This window comes from Lethenteron reissneri, chromosome 44 (genome assembly GCF_015708825.2).
Source record: "Lethenteron reissneri isolate LAM-NWPU_2019-01 chromosome 44, ASM1570882v1, whole genome shotgun sequence".
Lineage (NCBI taxonomy): Eukaryota > Metazoa > Chordata > Hyperoartia > Petromyzontiformes > Petromyzontidae > Lethenteron > Lethenteron reissneri.
In genome coordinates this window covers 5,096,363-5,115,968 of record NC_083822.1, presented here as the reverse complement: position 1 = coordinate 5,115,968, position 19,606 = coordinate 5,096,363, and the positions used below count along the sequence as shown (strand labels likewise).

Below are 19,606 nucleotides of genomic sequence, written 5' to 3'. Positions count from 1 at the left end.
CGACCTTGGCACGAGTGGCCACGAACGGTGCGAAAAAAGTTCAATAAATATACGACCCGAGATCGATTTGTGGCCACGGCTAAGATCAGTTGGCGAGTGACGTGAACCGGTACTTAGCCACGTGCTTTCAAACAACCCGACTGACTGACAAAGAATCCCAGCAGTGGCTTTGCCGATGGATGCAATTATTTACGATTGTGCATGCATTTGAACGGCACTCACGGATTAAATGCAAATTAAATGGCCGCATTAGGGCGTACGTGTGTGTGTGTGTGTTTAAGTGCGATCATTTAGGAATGATTGCGTTCTGACATCACAGTTGACGTGGCGTAGCGTGGCTGGCCTGATCCGCGGTTCAGGGAATGGAAATAGGCTCCCCTCCCCGATCCGTGTTGCTGTTCGTAGCCCAGGGTCAAGGTCCCTCTGGCTCGTGAGCCTCGGGACAGTTGCACCGCCTGCACACTCGATAGCTTCGCCACTGGTGAGTTGAAGTGGGGGGGGGGGGGCATTTTACAACCCAGTCGGGACGAGTGCAACAATGTATCTGTGACTAATGCGCATACCGTCATGTGGACATACACAGCACATCATCATCCATGCGTCATCACCACCATAATCACCCAGGGATGTCTGTCCTTAACGTTCGTGACGTCACTCCACATCGACCAGCCCCCTCCCGTCATTAATAATCATGAGCAGGTGACGTCCTCTAAATGGATACCCCCACCCCTCCTCATTAATATTCATGCGCAAGTGACGCCACTCCACATCGAACAGCCCCCCTCATTAATAATCATGAGCAGGTGACGTCCTTCACATGGACCCCCCCCCTTATGAATAATCATGAGCAGGTGACGTCCTCCAAATGGACACCCCCACTCCATTAATACTAATTAGCAGGTGACGTCACTCCACATGGGGGGGGGGCGAGGCGCCTCCTCCCCCCTCCTCGGCGTCAACTCACAACCCTCACTACAAAGGCAGAACCCTCACGTCACGCGATCTCCGTCACGCTGTTGAGACATTAAAGTAAAAAGGACGTCATGATGAACAAGGGATTATCACCTTTAAATGCAATAGGTCTGTGTCACCGCGCCCTTACAGATTGCACACGCACTGATGCAATGGATATCACGTCGCGGTCTGCTTTTCGCTTGCAAGTTTCAGATTTACTGCAATACACCCGTCCTTGGACGGGCAAAAGGCTCGTTTATTAATATTCCTCATCATCATCAATGCACAACATCATGCATGCTTCATTATCACGATGATCGTCATGAATTCACAAGTCATTATCCAGGCATCAAGTCATGTGCGTTAATAATCGCATGCATCATTAATGCGTAATATTAATCACCCATGCACGATCATCGTTATGCAAAGGTTACTCATGCAAAACGAGAGCTAATGAGCCTCGGTGGATTTTCATCCAATTAAATAAGGTCTTTGCAGGTGTTAAGGTTCATGACCTTTAGTATAAAAAAAATCCAAAGGTCAGACGTTACCATTTCACAGATCACATTAGCTGGGGCCAGAGTATGAGCCCTCTTATAAAATCGTAAATTAATCAAAATTAAATATTGGAGGAAAATCGTGAAGCCCAAGTTGCTTTTACAAAACAAAAGGCATCGGGTTCCACAATGCCCCATGGCATTCTAAAGCCATATTGTCAGCAATCAGCCTTGCATTGCACAAATATAATGTACAGCTGTGGTAAAGGAACCAGGTAGAGAGATTTCGACTTAAAGCTTTCGTGACTGCAGGGATTCATCTTCTTGGTTCTTTCGGTAAAGTCACGTAGAAGGGAAATAATGAAATAATAAAACTTTACATAATAAAATACAATTCTCACGACGCTGTCTTTCCGACAGACCTGTTCTTCACCTGAGGACGGCTGCTTGCGTTGTGGCCGAAACGTCGTGAGAATTGTATTTTATTATGTTTTATTTTTATTATTTTATTATTTCCCTTCTACGTGACTTTACCGAAAGAACCAAGCAGAGGTAGAGAGATGTGCAGCACTTGCTCATGCCACTTATGGCAGACGGGCCTCCACTAGAGTGAGCTCTAGAGAGCCCCTTCAGAGGGCATATAACCATGGCAGAACATCTTGGAATAAGTGGACGTAGCTACTACACTTTACCCCACCACGCAACACCTGCTGATTGGCTGTGGTGTATCCCGACCATGAAGGTGGCCAGGAATTACAAACTCGCTGATGATTTTAAGCGGCGCGCCGAGAGGTAGACTCGAACCGGCGGCATCTGGGTTGCAAGTCCAGTGTGCGAACCATTTCACGACGGCAGTGTCGGATGACGAACGAACTATATTTGTGAATTGTTGGCGCCCTACAATTTTCTTTGTGGGCCTTGCGGCTTTTGTGTCGGGTGTTAGGTTGAGTCATACAAAGCTTGTTCGGCATTCATGAATACATTAATGCCTCCACCCACCTAAGCACAAAGCCGAGAGACAGACTCTGCTCTTATGTACACACATGCCTCACTTGATTTTTTTGCGCAATAAAAACATGCAGACGCCGATTAAGAAAAAGTTATTTTGTTTCGACAGATGCAGAGCATATCAATGCATTCATTTAAACTAACAAAAAAATCGTTCACTTTTCTGTACACATATAAAATGAGATAAAAACGCATCAACCTTGCAATTACAGCAAACGTGATTTTTTTTTCGACGGACCAAAGTAAAAAAAAACAGTTCAGCTGTTCACGTGGTCGTCTCTTGGCAGGCCCAAGCGAGTGTTGGAAATTCCACATTCACATGTCGTGGCTCAACGAAAGCAATACACACAGCCTCCACGGCCCAATTCACCCTGAATGTGGGCAACATCGTCAGGTCTCGGATTTCAGAAGCTAATCAGGGTTAACCCTTATTCTTTGGGTCTTTCGGTTAAAAGATGATTAAAATAAAATAACAAAAACTACGTTTCGATCACAACACAAGTGATCGTCATCGGGACGATGGCTTGTGTTATGAGCAAAACGTCGTAGTTTTTTGTTACTTTCTATGAACTATCTACGTGACTTTACTGAAAGACCCAAAGAATATGAATTCCTGCAGTCACGAAAGCTTTAAGTCAAGGATTAACCCTTGTTAGTACTTCGAAGGGAGACTCGGGGAATACCAGGTGTTGTAGGCTTGAGCCAGGAGGTCGCCATCAGATGGTAGTACAACAATGGTTTCTTGAACCTGGCGGAGTTTTGAGTGTTATCCCCTCATACGTTTGGGTTTTTTCCAGTTACTCCAGTTTCTTCCCACAAGGCAAATATCCATGTTGTAACACGCACAGCTTGTGTTCGTAGTGTATGTTGAACTTCTTTCGCACCATACGAAGCCAACCGTGCTAATCGGAGGTACAGAGAGAGGCCAACATTCACTCAAAGAGAGATAATTATTAAGAGAAGGCAGCATGAACCAGAGGAGCTAACAATTGCCCAAGCTCTGCAATACTATACTGGGATATTGGGCCTACTCCATGATTAGTGTTTTATACATTTGAGAGGATACAGGAGTATGAAAAGGGGGGAGAGGTAACACTCAATTCCCATACCGATGGAATACAGATGGAAGTTAATCCGCTTTCTGTGCTGCCACATCCTGGCGAGTCAGTATACTGTGTGACCTTGAGACTCATTCACCAACCCTCATCGCCACAGAGCTGGATTGCAGGCGTGCATAGCCACCAACGCCAAGCATAAATCAAACACTGAATAATGGCAAAATTCCAATGCATGACCCTTCTGAAAAAAAGAAGTATTGAGGTTCAATGATGGGTTACACTATTAAAATACATTTTGTCCACTGCTCCATCTCACCAGTTGGTAAAATTTTTCACATCATCTAAGCACCCTTTTTGCTTTATTATCCCATACAGAACCTCTATTACCCAACACACCACACTTGCCCTTTGACACAGAGTCATGGGGGGTCATCCAAAGCAGAATTATTGCCATCCCATACAGAACCCTTATACTAATCTGATATAAAACCCTGAATGTGCCCAAATAAAGATCACTTAAATGAATTCATACAAAATCCACATCTCGTGTGATACAAAACCATTGCTACATTCGGTACACACCTGAACATATCAACTGTATAACCATTATCTCATTCAATATAGAACTCGCATGAATTAGAACCCTTGATGCAACGATGACAGTACCTGACAAATCCAAAATATAACCTTATTGTTATCCGATACAGACACCCTGACACACTCAATATAAAATCCTTGTCCCATTACGACAATTCAAGTTTGACCGTTCAGTTTTGGATCATCCCACTCGGACAGAGCCCTCCTTTGATACCTCAACAATTCAGTTCCCGAAGTAGATCGCAGGAACTGAATTGCGGCGAAATGTCAGACAGGGCTGAACAATACCCCGGTACAACAAGAACACACATCGGAGAATCTCAACACATTTTTTCAAAAACTCATTTTGTGATAATTACCTTTTTTTAAAAAAATGTACACGCCACCAATTGTCATGAATTAATCATTCGCAATGGGCTGGGGGTAAACGCTTAACAAATTCACAATTAGTTGTAACGTATATTACCGTAGCTCAAACGCACGGGGCATTGCCGACAGAGTTACTATCCAAAGGTAATTGTGGCAGATCACGGATTTCAACAGAAGTATAGCTTTTGGTAAGCCGAAGAACACCAGACTATACAAAAATAAATCGTCTGTTTGAACATTCTGGAGATAAAGCACCAACTGGCTAAAGAAATGATTACACGTTAAACAAACTGCCAAGGACAGCACCATGCGCCGGGCGTGCGGTGTGTTTGCTTGTTAAACAAGACTTTTGGCCCTGCCAGTTCTGCATTTGTTTCATGCGGGAAGGCGCCACGGTTTTGTTGAAATGGATGCCCGCTGTTATGCGACAGCTGCATTCGCATTCCTCGGTTTATGGGAGAACTCTATAAATGTGTGTGAAATGCAGCAGTTTGTAAAACGCAGTGTGCGCAGCTTCAAGGCTTCTCAAGTCGAGAGTCTCCCAGCTGCAATGAGTGTGGGGTGGCACTTGTATTTTGTTAACGGCCCCGGTGGCAATGTTATCTCTCTCTCGCCAGATATGCACGAGGTCGTGGGTTCGATTCGGACCCCGACGCCTGTATATTTAGAGTTCGAATGTATTTCTCCGGGTCCTCCGGTTTTTCCTTCCACATTTAGAAACATGAGTTTAGAACGAACGTTCAGAGTATTTTGGCTGCTATACATTTCCACGTGATAAGCCACTTCGCTGAGATATCATTTGTGGCCAGGTCGTTTCTGAAAAAAAGCGATATACCTGTGGCCTTACCTGATAAAATAAAAAATAAAATAAAAACAATTGTAAAAAAATACGAACAACTTAAAGATTCCTATGGCCAATGCCAGAACGTCTATAGGACAACTACAGTCTGCTTCCCACAAAGTGGAACACATTCATCTTATCAAATTATGGGCTGAGCTGACCGTGACCTTGCTTTTAACGTGCACATTTCTAAATGCTGGTCGAAAACTCTGACCTCAGCGCAACACAGATGGCTTCAACAGTCATGTATTCGGACAGAAACAAGCTATTATTGACAAACCCATGATCTCAAAATATCCAGACCGACCATTCCAAGGTTATAGGATGATACAGTTTTAGCTGCTCACAGCCGCCAATCACAAAGGGATGCTTTAAAAATGTTCGTGCAAAAACGGATGGCCTTTGCTAACGTCAAAGATTAAAACGAAGAACTTTGCTCCCGATAGTATCACAAATGTAGTTGCATTGTTTTTCAGTGAAATAATGTGCCGTAAAATTTCATCATCGTCATATTAAAACATAAACAGTTGTCTCCGCATGTTTAGTGGGATTAAACAATAGTCTGCATGCACAGAATGATTAATTTTCCCCCAAGTTAGACATTTGTCTCTGGTACAGTCATTGGTGCAGTTCACCACAGTGTGGATCGGCTGTCATTCACACGTTAGGGGCACACCGATATTCAGAGCTTCGGAGAGATGGGAACTTGGCAGTCCTTGCAAATCCAGGCTTCACACAGCAATCCCAAAAACTTCAGACCCCCCCCGCCCCACCCCCAGTGCCTGAAGCAAAGTCATCACCATCAGCTTCGTGACCACCACCACCACCGTCACCATCTTCCATCACCTCCACGGAACATTGGATTCAACCACACCCTGCATCAAAACACAGCAAAGACAAAGAACACAATTACGAGTGCTGTAGCATCGGTTGCTGTGGTGTATAGGTGAGCATGCTGGACTCGTAATCCAGAGGTCCTGGCAGGACAGGTTGACACAATGGTGCATGATTCTTAAATCTCCGTGGCTCTATCCGCCCAGCAGCGTAAGTAGTTAGTTTACGAGCAGGTCCGTGTGTGGTGGGGTGGATGAGAAGGTCACAACACCTTCTGGTGCTTTCCACCAGCAGTAGTGTGAACGAGAAGTTGCAGGGCTGCACCACTATTAGTCTTTGTTGAGTTGGCTATATTAGCCTGTTATGGTCAGCATCATGCAGCCACACTTTTTATGATTTTGAGCAGAGTAATTTATTACTGTGCCATGGATTGGCGGCGCAGTGATAATAACGCACTGCACGATCAACGTTGTTGTGGACATCATAAATAACAAAATAGATAAGTAGACAATATGTCTATCGTGTCTATATTTTTGTCCATAAAAAATATAAAAGTATTTTTTTACACAAATAGTCGTCCCACGGTTCTTTGGGAGTGCATCATTTCAGCAGAATGTATTAAAAACAATGAAACTGGCCCAGTGTCTCATCAGCAGTCACGCTTTGCTTTAATACATTCTGCTGAGATGCCAGATGTTATAGACAATGTCACTCTCTTCAAGACATGGGTCTAATTTGATGTAAAATTATGTTACACCAAATGTATGATTTTTAGTATATTGTGCTATGTTATGTAATTTTGTGTCAAACTGGGACCCATATCTTAAAGAGTGAATATGCCTCTAACGACAACATCTGGTATTTCATCACCATTGATTCAAGCGAGCCCGACGCTGCTGCTGAGACACAGTATGTCGTGACCGGTCCAGAGTTTGCAAAGTTTGAATGCGGCCGAAATTCACATGAATGTAGACAGACCATATGAAGTAGACGTTTTGTCTGCTTATCCGTTGTATAAAGTGTGAGTTACAATTGCTGACCACCGCTAACATCGGTGAACAATGACTTAACCCGTTGCAACATCCACTTCCCCACCACCCCCACGTACCCAACACTTTCACCAACCAAAATGACAGCATGGTGAAGTATGGTCACACAACTCCCATGCCTGGCAAGGTCTTGAATCAGCGGCGAATTGATAAAGGGCTCTGAAATATTATCTCCATTATTGTACTATTGTTGATATTGCATTTTCTAAAAGAATGTTCATGTAAGCTTTAGAATAATTTGCTGTTGGGATTAGTGATCTTTACAAGTTAATGTATGGCAGGTATGGCACACGAGGGGGTGGTGTAGGCAGAAAGATGCACACCAGGCCACCTTAGTCTCCCCATTGCCAACGTGAAACTTCTGGCACCAGGTGCTCATTCTAGTTTGAGTCACACTAATGGAGGCTCAGGCCAAGTACAGGGGGGGAGGGAGAGGGGAACAACCTCACTGGTTTTACAATAGATTGTGGCCAGGAAATTAACCCACTTCCTGGAGATTGTGGGTTACTGTCCTGATACATGCGAATCTTAAAAATGTACAAACCCATAAAATCATTCATATTTACCAACACATGGAAAACCCAACATACATAGAAACCTATGCACAAATACCAACAAAAACAAAGATCCCCCCAGAAAACTTTTAACAGCCGATTGGGGTAAGTGATGTTCAAGAACACCGACTATAAGGTCAGCACAGTATATGAGGGAGTGGATAGCCAGCACTACGCCGAGCCGCCTTTGTCTCCCTCGTGGCAATGTTTACACATCACACAGGGCATCTTTTGAGGCTCAGGCCCAGTTCAGATAACCGTCACCGATTTTGGCTGAGAGCAAAAACTGAACTCGGGTTGCCAGGTTCATCGCAGAGAGCGTGCTGACCACCGAGTCATCGCTCCCCACACGTAAGAAGAACCCCCAACATCCCACACACACACACACAACCCACACAACCCACACGCATACATTAAAAAAAACCCACAAACACGTATGCTGATAAGAACACAACTGCAGTACAGTAGAATGGAAACAATAAAAATAATAAAATAAAACATAATAAAATAATTCTCACGACGTTTCGGCCACAACGCAAGCAGCCGTTATCAGGTGAAGACCAGGTCTGTCGGGGAGACATTCAGACGCTGTCTCCCCGACAGACCTGGTCTTCACCTGATGACGGCTGCTTGCATTGTGGCCGAAACGTCGTGAGAATTATTTTATTATGTTTTATTTTATTATTTTTATTGTTTCCATTCTACGTGACTTTACCGAAAGAACCAAGAAGATGAATCCCTGCAGTCACGAAAGCTTTAAATCGAAATGCAGTACAGTAATTCACAAAAACAGGATGCTTTTTTTTTTATCCTGTGTGGCTAGGCGCATTTGTGCCAATTCACTTTCCCCGGCATTTGTATGGGCCGTCACATTTCTGCGCAGCGATTCCACTCACTAAAATTTGATTCTTTACCGTCTCATTTTTTTGCCATCTCATTTGTATTGCTTCTCAATTTCCTCTTTCTCTGTTCATTCCATTAGCCCTGAACGCAAGCTTCGCGTGTAATTCCCACGTAATAATAATTCTAACTATGCATGAAACATAAGCATCCGTTTTAATAATTGAATCGATGCATCATTGCACGCCTACTGTGTAGGAACCATGTAGACTGCTATACTGCAAACACTATAGATGTGTTTCCAATCTTTGGATTCATCTGAAATATCCAAAAATCAGGCATTAGATCAAATAAATCCAAATGATCGGGAAACATTTTGGTTTCGGATGGATCTGAAAATGTCACAGAAAGTGCCGTTTTTTCAGTGGCATCACGCCAACACTTTTCACGTCAAAATTGCCATCAGTGTTGCTTAAACTGTTTAAATTTAAAAAATCCAGTATACACAATTATTGTTTCACTGATGTAATTGTAAGCATAATCAGTTTTCAATGCTTAATACTCTATTCAACACTAAAGTCCGAAATTTTGCCTAAAAATAAAATAAAATATTTGATCCTAAGCTCATCTCTAGCACGTACAGAGTTGGCTTAACATCTGTATGCGGAGGCGGTTTGCTTTACAACAGCACTGTCGTAGCCCTGCAGGTACCATCCTGAGATGTAGCCAAATGTGGACCTTAAACTGGTGTAAAGTCTACTCCCCTCTGGCTATTTCCAACAACGCGATAAGATAGCAGTGTCTCATTTAGAAGCCGAACTCATTCAATGGGATACTTCACTCCACCAACTTATTTTCCCACATGGCAATAATGTTGTTGTTATAGCGCCATAAGTTTATAAATATCACGGTCGAATGCAGTAAAGCAAGCCGGCTGATGATTTGACTACACATCAATTTTTTATTTTATTTATTTATTTGTGTGTTTGTTCTCAGGGAAACTGTAATCTCACACGGGAAAAAATTGTAAGAGAATTGCCAAAACATGGCAATTCAGACCCTCTTGCCGAAAACCCATGAGATTTGGGCAATGGCAGAGCCAGGATTTTCAGGTAGGGAGGGGGGCAACCCCTCCAGCAATGAAAATAGATAGCAGTTGTTAGTAAGTAAGGACTTGTCCCTTGCTTTTTATTCGATGCGTGTGCGGCATCGCGCTCGCTGAAGGTGAATGCCTTTAGGGAAGTCGTGTACTGTATACGCAACTGCGCACAATTCTGTGAGTCACTTAGAACTGCTTTGCCGTTACTTATTGCCAATTATGGACTCAGACTATTGTCCTATCATCTCAGAGTCCCTGGCACGTAATAATACGCTTCACAGTGGCAGTGGGGGTCGCAAAATACCGATGTATTACTAATAAACTCCAATGATCCGATTGAAATTAGGGATTTTGATCGGATCATTGGGGGGGGGGGGGGGGGGGGGCACGTGCCACCCCACCCCCTCCACGGGCCCCGCCAGTGGATTTGGGTAAGACTTTCCTGGATGAAAAAAGGGACGTTTAATTTTTCATACCCGTGGGTGACATGACACTTGGCAGGACATTCACTTGACCCTCATCCGAAATCCACCATGCCCCTGATGCTCATCATTCACAAATCATTAACTCACTTGACCCTCACCACTCACCAGTATAAAATGGTGCTGAGCCTGTTGAGATTCAATGATTCCGACTGCATAAACCCCCATCCCCGAACCACGCAGGATTTTGAAAACAAATGCTGGGCCTAATAAGCAGCACCTGGGACAATACGGCCAATTATCACGGCAAAGGTTAATTTAGACCTCGTTCGCATTAATTACGTATCATACTCTCTCAGATGACACCTGATTAAGTGAACGTGCTGAAGCCCGATGACAGTGATGAGGTATGTACGATCTTTAATGACCTTTAACCCACATGAAACCAATTGTAGCAGAATTGGTTCACAACGGCAGTATTGTTGAGTTTTTAGAAAGTCTGTAACACAATTCCCATTATTCCATTTTGTTTTACGTTACAGTTGGGATTAGTTTTGTAAAAGGACGAGAAAAGAAATCCAATAAAATCATGAGTCACCTCATTTCGCCAATATCTTTCCCTCCTCGTAATAAGAATGGAACTATATGACCATATGTCTCTATCGAGCCGATAGGGTGACATGTGCAATTTCACAGGCGTTTTGCTAGTCCCGCAGTAATGACTGTGCAGCACTCACTCATCACAACGTAGATATGTCCACAAAGGTGCTCGGTGCTCCTGAGCCCCTGGGAGTGATGGGGCGAATTTGAAAACTGACTCCTCTCTTCTTGGAGCTTGGCGCGATCATGGGCTTCATCTCCATGGACGAGGCTGCTCCAGCAGGTGATGCTGCAGCTGCTGATGACGACGACGACGACACCGCCGATGCTTCCCCCGGTACTGCAGAGTATTTTAACAATCGGGCACTCTGAGTGCCACGAGTGCCACGAGTGCGAGCCTGCGGAGGATTTTGCCGGCCGGCCGTCGACGACGGCAACGTCGAGGCCCCGTGAGCCCTTTCCGCCGCTCCCCTCTGGCTGCCGAATCGGTTCGACAGCCGCCGCGACACGGTTCGCGCGAGCCGCTCAAAGCCGCCAGGCTTTCGATCGTCATCGAACTCTGAGAGGGGCACCTCGATGTTGCCCGTGTACCAGAAGATCCACCACACGAGGCTCAGGAAGACCAGGATGGCGCCGCAGTAGATGAGCAGGTCGAAGTAGATCACATCGCCGAAGAGGCCCCACGTGAGCAGCGCCACGCCGGCCACGTCGAAGCTGATGGCGAGCACGAAGGCGTAAGCACAGCGGCCGATGCCTCGCTTGGGCACCGCCATGCCAGGCTGTGGGCACAACGAGACACGCAACTCGGTCAGGGAGCGGGTGATGGGTAGGTGTGCGGGCGAGAGGGTGAAGTGGGTGTCGGTGAGTTGGTGCGTGTGGATGGGTGGGAAGTGGTCGTAAACGGTCAGTGCACTGCACTACGAAACCAGCTACCCGGGTTCAATTCCCGCTCAAGGCCAATATTTACGACAAATATCTGAACCAGTTGTGGCCATCCCTTAGCTCAGGGGCGGGGAACCTTTTTTCTGCCAAGGGCCATTTGGATATTTATAACATCATTCGCGGGCCATACAAAATTATCAACTTAAAAATGTGCCTGTTATATTTGGTCAACATTTAATTAACTCACCCCTAATGTGATGGCTGCAACTGCTCCTCTTTGGCGAGGCGTGTAACGTTAGCTGGCTATTGATGATGCTGCTACTCGCAACTGCTTTTCCAGGTTTGCTCCGAGATTTATTGAATTTCGAGTCCCGCCTGCGGTTGCCTTGGCAGGGCCACACCAAATGATTTCGCGGGGCTCATACGGCCCGCGGGCCGGACGTTCCCCACCACTGCCTTAGCTCGACTGTATGGTGTGTAAGCATCAGCACTGGGGAGACAAAGGTGTCCAGGCGTGTTGTTGGACTCCCATCCCTGTGTGTGCTGTGCAGCACCTTAATAGGTGCTCGCTAACGGCCCTTGACCCCAACAGTCTGTTAAAGCCTATCTCGGAGATCATTGTCTTTGTGTCTGAGAGTTGGAAGATAGTTGCGTAAGGGCATGCAGGTGAATGTGCAGGTGGTTGGGTATGTGCGTTGGCAGGTGTGTTGGTTAGCACGGAGGTGTTTTTGGTGATGAGAGTTGGCAGTACTGTGTGCATCCATTGTGCACACCACAACATTCTGTTTCGCCGTTTTGGTCTTAAAATAGGGGCTCGCTAACAGTAATTTTCCCAGCAGACTAAAAAGCTAAACGGAGTGACCTTTGTGATCAGTCTGTGTGTGCCGTGTATTGTCATCGTCAGCTATGATCCATCTACTGCTGGATGAGAGGTCATTCCCAAGTCGTCGTCGGTGTCTGTCACCCTCCAGCCAGTGACACGTCTCACCAAAGCCCCCTTTGTTTCTCTCGACAGTCAACATACTCCCTTTAACCCACCACTCACCCACCAATTACCAACCACACTGCAGGGCACCTCACTTCTCTCTCTGCTTCTTCTCTGGCACTGTTCCACTGTTTGAATTCCCTACTCCATCATCATCTCTTTCTCCCAAAGCCCTTACTACAACAACCTCGCTCAAATCAAGAAACGTGGTACACTCCTATCTCTTACAGCGTTCATCTTCTTGGTTCTTTCGGTAAAGTCACGTAGAAGGGAAGTAATAAAATAATAAAATAAAACATAATAAAATAATTCTCACGACGTTTCGGCCACAACGCAAGCAGCCGTCCTCAGGTGAAGAACAGGTCAACGTCTGTCTTTCCGACAGACCTGTTCTTCACCTGAGGACGGCTGCTTGCGTTGTGGCCGAAACGTCGTGAGAATTATTTTATTATGTTTTATTTTATTTATTTTATTACTTCCCTTCTACGTGACTTTACCGAAAGAACCAAGAAGATGAACCTCGCTCAAATCAAGACACGTGGTACACTCCTATCTCTTACAGCGTTGTTGACTGTGCTAGTTGTTTGTTGCTGACCACTTAAACTCTTTGGGTCTTGGGCCTGTACTCAGCTGCTATGTAAAAAAAGCATAATAACTCTAATTTTAGTCAACATACTCCCTTTAAGCTGTCCATGTTTCATCATCAACGCGTCCCTCGTTCTGACTCTCAGTGCCATCCCCCACCGTGCTTGCTTGCACACTTTCAAGACTTTGCACCATTCTTCTACATCACTGTACTCCAAGCTTCTGTCATCTGTGCCATGGCAGGTAATACCGTAAGCGTTTATAAACACGCTCTCACAAACCGAGGCGGAAATATATATTTTAAAAACACCATTGTCTACATATTTATAAACAAGAACTTGTTTTTCATGAAAATGGAAGTTATATAAATAAACGTAATCATATGACAAGGGGTCAGGCAAGGCGAATTTCGATAAAGTGACTCAAAGCGAGAATTCTAAGATGTTCAAAAAAAACATAATTATAATTGGAGAAATACTTATTAACCACTTCAGATTTTCCGACAACAATGTTATTATGAAGTCCAACGGGGAATAAACAGCAGGAAATGCTTGAAGTTGATAAGAGAAAGCTGAAAAAGCTGGACTCAAGGGGTAGATGTCAGAAAACTAAAATCACGTTCGACAAGCCGAGCTAAACAATGATCTGATGGAGGGACACAACAGCTAACAACAGATAAACCTATCACAGGGTATAAGCATTTCACAGACTATGTTTACCTGGGGTAGTTATTAGCGGCAGACCAACACCAAAAATCTGAACTTGATAATAGTAAACAACATTAATTCTTTGATCTTGATTTGAAGCTTTCGTGACTGCAGGAATCCATACTCTGGTTATTTCGGTAAAGTCACGTAGTCAGGCGAGATAACTACACCAAGAGAACTGCTGAAGCAGAAATTGAGTAGTTTTCTTGCTGTAGATTGTCTCACCTGATGACGATTGCTTGTGTTGCGATCGAAACGTCGTGATCTATTTTTTTTCTACCGACGTGACTTTACCGAAAGAACCAAAGAGTATTCATTATTTGGTATGATCAAGTTTCGATTTTTAAACGCTTCTTGTTTTTCCAACAACCGCATTTAACGACGACACAGTAATGCTGTGCGTACACGTGTTTAAATAGGTGCAGCGTATGTGTGAAAGGGGTACGTGTCTTACACATGTAGTACACGTATGGGAAAGTGCGTCTTGTTGGTATATTTGTATACAAAGGTGTCTCCATGCATGAAGAAGGTACGTGTGAAAGTTCCGATGGCGATAAATACTATAAACCTTTAAATGCACGTTGGCGTGGTGTATGCACATGTATTTGAATATATATTTAAATCCAGTTAATTTTACTTTAGTTCATTCCGTTTAGTCAGGTTAAGAAACTCAAGAGCACGTTCAACAGGTATTAGTGCACGTGTAGAGGCAAGAATTTGCATGTGGGTACCTATCAAGCTATGTATTATGCAAGTAAGTATGTCCAAGTAGGTTAGTGACTGTATGCATATATGTGGCTTTGTTCTGAAACACATTAAAACATGTGTGATTACACTACGTGTATACATCACCATCACTGTCATCAATGAGTACTGCATCAGCATACATGATTGCGTGCATCTACGTAGACGTGTATATGCATGTGTGTGCACACACCTGCCCAAGTACAGACCACGAGGCCCAGTTGAAACGGTGGCAGGAAACAGTCGAAAATCAATCCCCCAAACTCAAAACCCACACTCACGAACTCACCTACCCACTGCAAGTAACGCAACACAAGTTAAACTATCCAACCACTCATCTGTATGGATAACATTCCATAAACTTGTTCTAGGGCAGCGTAGACGTTATCTATGTAGCATGAGCCACGCCGCTCGGGGTGAACTATCGGACGGGAGTTGACGATTGTGTAACTTCGAGGGGGCTAAGAAGCAAACAAGGCGTGGTGCTGACACCTGGGCTGCTTGTCTGAACCCGCACAGGTAAGAGGAGGGGCGTGGTCAGAGCGACGAAACCACGCCCTGCTAATTAGCATTAGCCAATGGAGTAGGGGGAGTATCACCCCCCCCCCCCCTCAACGTTCTACCTGTACCCACCCACTTATCTGGGCGAGTCCAAGTTGATTGGCGGTTGGGGGGGGGTGTGGACTGGCCCAAGTTTCAAATATTCGTGCCTCTCCAGTAACGGGGAATGTCCGGCTTTCTTCAAATAATTAAACAATACTCGATAAAGTTACATTAGGTTTAACATTACAGTATACAATTGTTGTCAATAGACAATGTTGTATTGCACTTTAATAACTGAAATCATATACTGTAAGGGGCCGTCCATAAATGACGTCACGCGATTTTGGACGATTTTTTACTCCCCCCTCGTCACACGGCGTCACAAAAAGTCAGACCCCCCCCCAAATATGACGTCACAAAGCTCTGTCCCCCCCCCCAAACCATATTTCCATTTTGAAAATAAAACATGCTCCAAATCGCTTTAAACTATTGTCATTGTAGTGCGTATTTAATGTGGCGCTGTACTCTGATGTTGTAGGAGTGTTGCTATAACAATTAGTGTTGTTATAACAATTTTATATTTATTTAAAGTTGCGCATTTTGATGTGACGTCACATTTCTCAACCCCCCCCCCCTCGTCACACATTGTCACAAATGTCTAACCCCCCCCCCCCTTTAGGTGCGTGACGTCATTTATGGACGGCCCCTAGGTTGCACTCACCACTGTTATTATACGTTACAGAAGGCACTCACCGTTCACATAATCCTCACCTAAAACTCACGGCGGTAAGTCCTCTATTTACGTTGGGGGTGCGTTCCTGGAAAACACGACGGCGAGGCGAAAACAACGTAACTGGAATGTACAGACGCTTGTAACTGGCGAATACCACGCACCACTCACAGCAGCGAACACTCAACTCTCCAGACACCCCACATGATCCATAATATAGTTATTTTGTTCGGTTAGATCGCGTAAATATATGAGTGTGTCGTTTAACCCTCCACCACCCGACACAGCCAACTAGTAAGGGTTGTCACGTAAAGAGAACGTGGCCAATTCGTCACTAGTACAGCACTAGCCGGTGTGTTGGAGAGCAAATTGACAACATTTACAATCTGAGTACGACGTTTCGCCAATAATTACAACTAGCTTCGTCAGGCGACAGCCAGATTTGGGGAGAAATGTTCCTTTTTCGTTCCTTAGAGGGATAGATGAGATGGCATCACTTGTGAGCCCTTCACGTGCGAATTGCATATATATTTTAATGGGTATCCAATACGGTTGGGTTATTCATATGGTAACACTATGCAACACGATTTTTGTTCCTGGGTACTAAGTGTTATTTTCTAATTGCTTATGCCTCAAAGGTATAGAAAATGGCTATTATTACCCACAAACTTTGCTTTTGTGACCAGGACTTTATGTGAAGGAATGACACAAATGCACACCACGTTTTCTCATTGAAAACAGGTACATTTCAAAATATCACTGTCCTAGTCACAAAAGCAAAGTTTGTGGGGAATAATAGCCATTTTGTGAACTTTTGAGGCATAAGCAATGAGGAAATAACACTTACTAGCCAGGAACAAAAATAGTTTTTTTTACACAGTAATTATAAAATCAACGTACATTACGCATGCACTACGTGTTAAACCTCACGAAATACCAAACACGATACACTCAGCTCATACACACTCACACTCAACACACACTATACACACACTCACCACAGACTCACCATTCATTACACCCATCACGATACACATCAAAACTCACACTATCCACCACTCGCCACCACCAGCTATGCCTACTTAAGACCGAGGCGTGTTCCTTCGTGATTTGAGCAAAGCTAGGCATGTTTCCCGAAGGCAAGTATCTATGGTATTGTAGGTTTGATGTATTTATGGCCACCGCACACAACACCAGTAGTCAATGCATGCCAGCGACATCACTGGGACTGGGCCACACCGACTGCGTCCACTCGGCATTAAACACATTGTCCTGCGGAGGGAGCTGGTAGGAACGTTGGGCTGCTAGGTCAATGGCCAGGGTCAACGGCGGCGTGGTGTATTCCGCAAATATGCCCGACTGTGAGGGCGGGCACAGTAAGTTAAACGTTTAAGGGCACCACGGGGTGACCAGACCCTCCCCACCCAGCCCCACCCCTCACCCAGCCCCTCCCCATCCAGCCTCATCCTCCCCATCCAGCCCCTCCCCACCCTCCCCACCCAGCCCTTCCCTGCACGACGGACGGACACAATAATCCCCTGTGGGCTGGTGTAACCAGGGGGTTCCTACCAGTAACAAAACATAAAAGTTCCTGACCAATTTAGCAATGCTGCCAGCTCATTTGAACACCACCTCCTGGCCGTATCACGCATGGCCAACTTCTCCCTAATAGCTGCTCGCTGACACCAGCACATCACTCGGAACGTGAAACGGATCGCAGCCACCCGTGACCTCCCATTCCCACAACTTGTTTCACCCATAGTTCACAACAACGCGGGAAGGCAACCCTGCAATTCCTCGCTCGTGCCACTGCTGACGGAAGGGGGCCCTCTCCACTTGAGCAATCTCTACAGGGCCCACGTGCAGTATCGGGTATTGAGCCTACTGCTGGCTCTCGACGTCTCGATGGATCGTGGTTGAAGCCATGTATACTGCTGCACGGGCAGAGATGATGGCGAGATTTAAGAAACTTAGCCAAGACTGTATGTATATATGAAACATTTCAAGCGCCACGCAGGGAAAATCGAAATGGCAACCTTGGGATCAATTCAAGTCCAGTGTGAGCCAACCATGAGCACAGCGCAGCAGAACGATATGTAATGTAACGTTGTCATAAAAATAATATACCGTATTAATCTGTCCACCACAGGGACCCTGCTCAAATTAGAACACGAAGACACAGTATGCCCAGATGTTACAAACTTGACATTCAACGACAAGAAAACTAACCGATTTCTCAATCTTGAAAGCAACTGGCCGCGTGAGAAATGCGCGCAGTGAATTAAAACGCTCCACGCTACCTTCACATGTCCTCGTCCAGTGTTCGTCGACGGTTCTTATCGACGCCTCGTCTTTCGCCAAGACGTCTCGGGTTTGCGGTCATGTTCACGTTGCTCGTGTCCGCTCGCCGCTTTCTTTCACCCTCTCCGCCCCGTGGTAAACTCCCCAAGCCCGGCATGGCCACCCTCCCCCCCACCCGCTCCTTATCGGAGAGTTGCGCATTTCCCACCGTTTCGCAAGAAAACGCAAGTTCCGTTTTCCTTTTTTGGTTGTGAACATCACGCGGAGTGGTGACCGAACAAAACTGGAAAAAAAAATTAAAACCGGCAACAGCTGAATCGGTGGTGAAGCACCGCACGTGCAGCAGAGGTCGCAACCGGGTACCCGATACCCGGCTACCCTACCCGATACCCACCTACCCGTACCCGGCCAGGTACGGGTACGGGGTACCCGTTTGCGACCCTGGTGCGGCCGGGTACGGGTAGGCCGTGAGTCACTGGTGAGTCAGCCGTTTGTCACTCATTTCGGGTAGGGTACGGAACGGGTACCCGCACCCGGCCAGGCACAGGTACCCATTTGCGACCCTGATGCGGCCGGGTACGGGTACGGAATCAAAACCCGTTTGCGACCTCTGACGTGCAGATCCACGGCTCGGGGTCAACGTGGCAGGGGGGTGAGGGCATCACGACACAAGTGGCCGGTCGACATGTCGGGTCGGTTCACCGACGAAGGCTGGGGAATTAGATGTTGGGTGGCGCGTCGATTCGTGTAATTGTTCGGGCGACTACTTACTGGTTGGCTCGTTTAGGGGTAGGGACAAGTTTTATGGGGTAGGGACAAGTTTTACGTCGGGTAGTTAGTTACACTGGTAGGAACCGCTTGGTTACACCAGCCCACAGGGGATTATTGTGTCCCTCCGTCGTGAAGGAAGGGGCTGAGTGGGGCGTGGGAGGGGTGGGGCTGGGTGGGGAGGGGCTGGTCACCCCGTGGTGCTCTTATAAAAGTCAACGTTTAACCTACTCACGCCGGCTTGTGCCCGCCCTCACAGTCGGGCATATTTGCGGAATACACCACGCCGCCGTTGACCCTGGCCATTGACCACTCAACCCAACGTTCCTACCAGCTCCTTCCGCAGGAATGTGTTGGTTAAGGTCAGTGGGAGGGCTAATACAGGACTAGTTGATTAGCAGCTCCGATGAGCACGGTTGGCAACGTGAAGTGTGGACTAAATTCCAGTTCTATACATATGTAGAGTAGGAGAGTGGTGGCGTCATGTGCGCTGTCCGGTGCGATGGCGTCACGGGACGTGGGGTCATGCGCGCTGGACAGCCCTTAATACACGGCGAAAGTCCTTAACCTTACCTCAGTCTCTGAATGAGTCGTCGCCAACTTCTCTATACATACATTAGGAATGGGGGGGGGGGGGGG

General features: G+C 45.9%; 1 protein-coding gene across 4 annotated transcripts; it reads right to left on the bottom strand.

Annotated features, from left to right (window-relative positions):
* Nucleotides 1-2,540: 2,540 nt before the first annotated feature.
* On the bottom strand, nucleotides 2,541-18,352 carry TMEM238 (transmembrane protein 238). Of its 4 annotated transcripts, none has more exons than XM_061569847.1 (4): nucleotides 18,199-18,321; nucleotides 15,922-15,986; nucleotides 10,860-11,501; nucleotides 2,541-6,199 (listed from the first exon to the last, which is right to left on the bottom strand). In XM_061569847.1, the coding sequence occupies exon 3, from the start codon at nucleotides 11,493-11,495 to the stop codon at nucleotides 10,863-10,865; it is 633 nt and encodes a 210-aa protein (XP_061425831.1). In that variant the 5' UTR covers nucleotides 11,496-11,501; nucleotides 15,922-15,986; nucleotides 18,199-18,321; the 3' UTR covers nucleotides 2,541-6,199; nucleotides 10,860-10,862. The 4 variants fall into 4 exon arrangements, with proteins under 4 accessions (XP_061425831.1, XP_061425832.1, XP_061425830.1 ...); XM_061569848.1 differs by having other exon boundaries at nucleotides 15,940-15,986; XM_061569846.1 differs by lacking the exon at nucleotides 15,922-15,986 and having other exon boundaries at nucleotides 18,199-18,352.
* Nucleotides 18,353-19,606: the final 1,254 nt, after the last annotated feature.

Excerpts from the sequence above, each read along its gene's own strand:
- TMEM238 (XM_061569846.1), bottom strand. The coding sequence starts at position 11,495 with ATGGCGGTGCCCAAGCGAGGCATCGGCCGCTGTGCTTACGCCTTCGTG.